The sequence below is a fragment of the Galeopterus variegatus genome, unplaced genomic scaffold (assembly GCF_000696425.1).
Source record: "Galeopterus variegatus unplaced genomic scaffold, G_variegatus-3.0.2 Scaffold9112, whole genome shotgun sequence".
Classification (NCBI taxonomy): domain Eukaryota; kingdom Metazoa; phylum Chordata; class Mammalia; order Dermoptera; family Cynocephalidae; genus Galeopterus; species Galeopterus variegatus.
This window is the reverse complement of record NW_007735223.1, coordinates 19,588-24,960: the sequence shown is the minus strand read 5'-3', so window position 1 is coordinate 24,960 and position 5,373 is coordinate 19,588. Positions and strand designations below refer to the sequence as shown.

General features: G+C 40.8%; 1 protein-coding gene and 1 long non-coding RNA gene across 2 annotated transcripts in view; both read left to right on the top strand.

The window, feature by feature from the left end:
* Nucleotides 1–3,099: 3,099 nt before the first annotated feature.
* The window catches only part of LOC103609044 (chromosome unknown open reading frame, human C19orf18), a 7,072-nt gene continuing 4,798 nt past the window's right edge, over nt 3,100–5,373 (top strand). The window contains exon 1 of the mRNA XM_008593415.1: nt 3,100–3,220. Coding sequence (XP_008591637.1) covers nt 3,100–3,220 — 121 coding nt within the window. The remainder of the gene's footprint in view (nt 3,221–5,373) is intronic.
* The window catches only part of LOC103609041, a 4,250-nt gene continuing 2,208 nt past the window's right edge, over nt 3,332–5,373 (top strand). Inside the window, exons 1-2 of the long non-coding RNA XR_552099.1 lie at nt 3,332–3,432; nt 4,373–4,414. This is a non-coding gene — a long non-coding RNA (uncharacterized LOC103609041). The remainder of the gene's footprint in view (nt 3,433–4,372; nt 4,415–5,373) is intronic.

Below are 5,373 nucleotides of genomic sequence, written 5' to 3'. Positions count from 1 at the left end.
TGGCCTTGGTGTTATCAGCACCGCACTCTCCCGAGTGAGCCACAGGCCGGCCCCAGTTGAGATATTCTTATGAGAATTTCTTTATCAGTCACACAAGAGGGACAGACCATATTAGTTTCCAAAGCTTCTCAGACATCAGAATCATCTGGGGAAATTATTTAAAAACACAAATACCTAAGACTCACCAAGAAAATACTGAATCAGTAGATATTTTAGGCTGGAGGCCTGTGAATTTGAATTTTGTGAAAGTTCTCTAAAGGCCCTGCATGCTGGGGTAGGCAGAGATGGCCCTCAAGATTTCTGCCCTCTGGAGTACACACATCTAGAGTGTGGGGACCTGCATGCATGATGGACTTTACTCTGTGATTATGTTACATGATATGATAAAGTGATGTAATTAAGGTTCCAAATCAGTTGACTTTTGTTAATTAACAGGGAGATCACTTTGGGTGGGCCTGACCTAATCAGGTGAGAACTTAAAAATGACTGGGCCCTTCCTAAAGGAAGAGATTCAAAGTCTGAGAGGAATTCTACTGGCCTTGTAAAAAGGAAACAACCATGTTGGGAATTGTCTACAGAGGGAGGTGTCACATGCTGGAAACTCAGGACAGCCTCTAGTTGCTGAGAGCAATTCTTAGCTGACAGCCAGCAAGAAAACAGGGACCTCAGTCCAAAAGTCTCAAGGAACAAAATTCTGAAAACAACCTGAATGAGCTGAAAGAGGACTCTGAGCTTCAGATGAAAACACAGTCTCAGCCAACACCTTGATTTTAGTAGGGAATCAAGATCCTGAGTGGGGGAGCCAGCTATGCCATGTACAGGTCTCTGAGCTACAGAAAATGTGAGATAATGAAAGGGTGTGACTTAAACTGCTCACTTTGTGGCGATTTACTATCCAGAAATAGAAAACTAACAGATGTTCATAGCCAGGCTGAGAAACCACTGGACTAGAAGATTCTCAGCGTTCTATTTTCTGAAATAAGCTGCCAAATATATCAAATATTCTATAATAATTACATTATGTCAAATGTCACTGTTTATAAGCCTATTTCTAACTTATGAATATTATAAAATGAGAGAACAGGGTGAAAAGATACTCTTTACACATCTGTTAGCTTCATTAACCCATAGTGGTATTCTAGTGGATTGGTACGATTCACTGCGTTAGGCTGGGTGCATGGAGTGTAAGAACCAAGGCAAGAGCTAAATCCAGGAATAGCCAGGCACTCATGGACATATGGGGAATGACCGGGCAAGGCAGCAGTGATGATTAGGAAGCTGATATCCTAAAACCAACGCCAAAGACAGTAATGCCTATGGGGAACTTGAAAGTCAAAACCAAGTTGAAAGAGAAACACAGCCTCTGTTAAAGAGACAATTCTAGGGCCGGCCTGTGGCTCACTCGGTAGAGTGCGGTGCTGATAACACCACAGCCTCTGTTAAAGAGACAATTCTAGGGCCGGCCTGTGGCTCACTCGGTAGAGTGCGGTGTTGATAACACCAAGGCCACGGGTTCGGATCCTATATAGGGATGGCCGGTTTGCTCACTGGCTGAGCGTGGTGCTGACAACACCAAGCCAAGGGTTGAGATCCCCTTACCGGTCATCTTTAAAAAAAAAAAAAAAAAAGAGACAATTCTGAGAATGCAATGAGAGAGGGAGAGAGAGAGAAAGAGAGAGAGACAGACACCAAGTTCTCACATGGGTCATCCCCAGGCATAGAGAATTGGAAGATAAGAGTGTTGTTAAAAGAAAGCAAGTAGCTGGCTATAGTCCACTGCATGGGTATATCTGGAGGGTGCTGGCCTTGCCACTTAGTAAACATTCAGAAAGGATAGCTGCCATGCAAGTGAAACCAATTCCTAATCCTGGGAAGCTTTAAAAGCATCTAGTGATCTACTGGTCTGTTATCTTATTGTAACTGGTTGAGGTGAACTGAAACCTGCCATGTACATTGTGAGAACTACCAGATGGAGCAAGGAAAAAGTACAAGGGCTGACAACCTTCTTCTATGCCATCTGCTTTTCAATCCTATTTCCACTTTTTGAGAGGATTTTATTAGTCTCCGTTACAGAAACTTTTGGATGCAGCCACTTGGGTTTAGGTTTCTGAAGTCCTCAAAGGTTGGAGAGGTACTGAGTTGCTTTACTGCAAAGATTGACACTATCCCATATTATAAAAAGAGCTAACATTGATTCAGTGCTTATTCTGGTTTTTTGAGCTTTGAGTGGATTACATTATTATTATTATTTAAAAAAGATGACTGGTAAAGAGATCTTAACCCTTGACTTGGTGTTGTCAGCACCACGCTCTCCCAAGTGAGCTAACCAGCCATCCCTATATAGGGATCCGAACCCACAGCCTTGGTGTTATCAGCACCACACTCTCCCGAGTGAGCCATGGGCCAGCCCTGGATTATGTTATTTTAACTCTCACTATAATCCTGTGAGGTAGGTACTATTTTTACCTCTCATTTTGCAAATGAATATACTGAAGGTCAGAGGCTTTAAGTAACTTGATCAAGCTCAAACATCTAGGAAGACAGAAATGAAGATTAGAATCCAGACATTTTGACAATGAGGTCTGTCCCCCGCCTCCGCCTCCTCCCCCATAACTCTGCTACCTTCTCTGTTGGCTTTTTATTATGTATAAAATTGAATAATTGATTTCTTTCTGCCTCCTCACTAATATATACACTCCCTGAAGGCAGGGACCTGGTCTTATTCATATCTCCACCCACAAGCTATCACACCCCTCTCATTCTGTTAGTCTCCCCATTGGCTGACTTGGTTCCATGAAGGAATTTCATTGTGGCAGCATGAGCTGACCTCATACTGGTGGCTCCAAATCAGAACCCGAACATTCTACGGGGAGCAGAACTGCTTAGTTTCTCAGAGAAGTAAAGGAGAGATACTGGACTACAGCTAAATATTTCCTTTCATCTGTATGATAAAAGACTGACATTTTTTGAGTGATGGACAACGAACATTCTACGGGGAGCAGAACTGCTTAGTTTCTCAGAGAAGTAAAGGAAAGATACTGGACGACAGCTAAATATTTCCTTTCATCTGTATGATAAAAGACTGACATTTTTTGAGTGATGGACAAGGTTCAAAGTTCTTTCACTTTTTTATTTTTGTTTTTAATAGAATGCCCTCTTCATTTATGCTTGCCTTATGCAGATAGGTTCTATCGAGTTGGGATAATAACACACTCATCAGGTAACTTCAACCATTGGCTTTACTTGTCTCAGGAGAAGTAAAAAGCTGTTTCAGGGGTAATAAAAAGAGGGTAATTACATTTCACTGCTACAAGTTTTCTTTTCAAGGTGATAAAGAGTCACAAACACCCATGAAAGTCATCACACAGCCCAACGTGCCCTTTGGTGAAATTCCATTAGCTGAGATTCAAAGGACTTTCTCAAGACCCACAGGTAAGTCATTGTATTACTCATTCAGTAAAATGAGAATTATCTGCTATGTGAATGTGCCCTGTGTATTAGCAAGGTACATAAAATATAATATAATTAGATGAACACTTGCTCAGAAATTAAATCCTATGCTCATCACTCTGTGTAAGATGTGATTTCTCTTTAGGAATTGCTGCTTTCTTCTCTTTAATTTCACTTTAATTAGCACACATAAAAACGTTTATTCCATCCAGATTATATGAATGCATCTGTATGACTTTAACTGTTAATTCAGTGCACATGTTTTGGCAGTCAAGTGTGTGAGTCCAGGCATAGATGCTATGCAAGTGTCTGGTATTCTTTATAGTCATTTATCTTCTATACTTTGCTTTTTAATTTAAGAACTAGAAAAACTCTATTTATCTTAAAACAGCAGAACCAACCCTGGCAATCTGTGAAGTTAGGCAGCAACTCTTTGTGGAGATATGTGATGTTTATAAACAATCTCAATTCAGTACAAGGGAAATGCTCTATGTATGACATAATAGCATCTAATTTGTGTCTGAGGAAAGGATATCACCATTGGCCCCCCTTCTGCCCCCAGCACTGGCTTTCTGAGCTTCTGATGAGATCACGGTACCCTAAGTCTCTCTAGGCCCTCAACCTGGGAGGAGGTATCCCAACTTTGTGACTGCAGAAGTAGACCAGAAACCAAAAGTGTTATGTTGTTAAAGGCCATATTCATGAAAGGAAACTGGATGTAAATAGAACATTGTGCTTTTGCAAATTAACCCACATATTTCCCCATTAAGCATGGGGATAAATTTATTAACAACATTTACCATCCTAGATATTTGGAAAGAATGTGTTAGGCTCCCTTGTCTAATACCAAGTTATTTCCTTACTCTCCTGAATCTATTTGAAACCTGTCTTTTCTCTTTGATCTCCTTCAATGGCCTTCTAGCTGAAACATCTAATAACCCCGTAGAAATTTTAAGCAATAGAGGTAAGTCAAGGGATCTGGAAGGGTGAGCTCTGGGGCATTGGAGCTGTCTCTAGTTGTCTGGTGCCTGGCCCTGGGGGTGATTAGGGCAAGTGGGAAAAGGCCATGAGTATAAGAGCTTAATAAAGGAGGTAATTGGGGGTTATGGACTTTGGATTGGTTGGTTTGTATATGAAAGTCATGCTCCTGCTTGAAGGCAAGTGGTTTACTACCTTCAGGAATTAAATGGTCCTGGGAGGGACAATCTGTTCAGGATCAGTAAGGACCCAAGATATCAAAGTATTGGAAAATACAGAAAATAAAAAACATGATCAATACATCCACGCATTCCAAACACATTATTAATCTTTCTAAAGCTCAGCTATGAATATTTCACTTGCCAGTTCACACCAACACCACCACCGAAGCACAGACCTTGAGTCCTAGCCAGGGTATCAAAAGGCCTGCATTTTAGTCCTTACTAACTTATTTTGTGAGCTTGCACTAGAGATTTGCTGAGACCTCTGCCACCCCTGAGCTTCAGGTCCCAATTATAGGTAGGACGGGAAGAGGGGACACAATGGTTTGTCTAATCAGATCGCTGGAAGACATTAATTTTCTCCTATGTCTCGATTATATGAAAAGAAACCTGCCTCACTCATAATAAGAGAAATGTACATTGAAACTACACTGTCATACCAGTTTTCAGCTATCATGTTGAAAGAGGGCAAAATATTTCATAACTGTATTTGCAAAAAAGCAGGGAAACAATCTCTCTTATCTTGTTTGTAAGCTAGTAATGAATGCAACTTCTATAGAGGACAATTGGCAATTCTTATAAACTAAAACAATACGTTTACTTTTTGACCGAGAATGTTGAAATATACCTGAGATTTGTTTTGGTCAGACACCCAGACGTAGAAATGATTATTGTGAAGGAAGTTTATACTCACAGATTCCTAGAAACAGGACACATAGCCCCC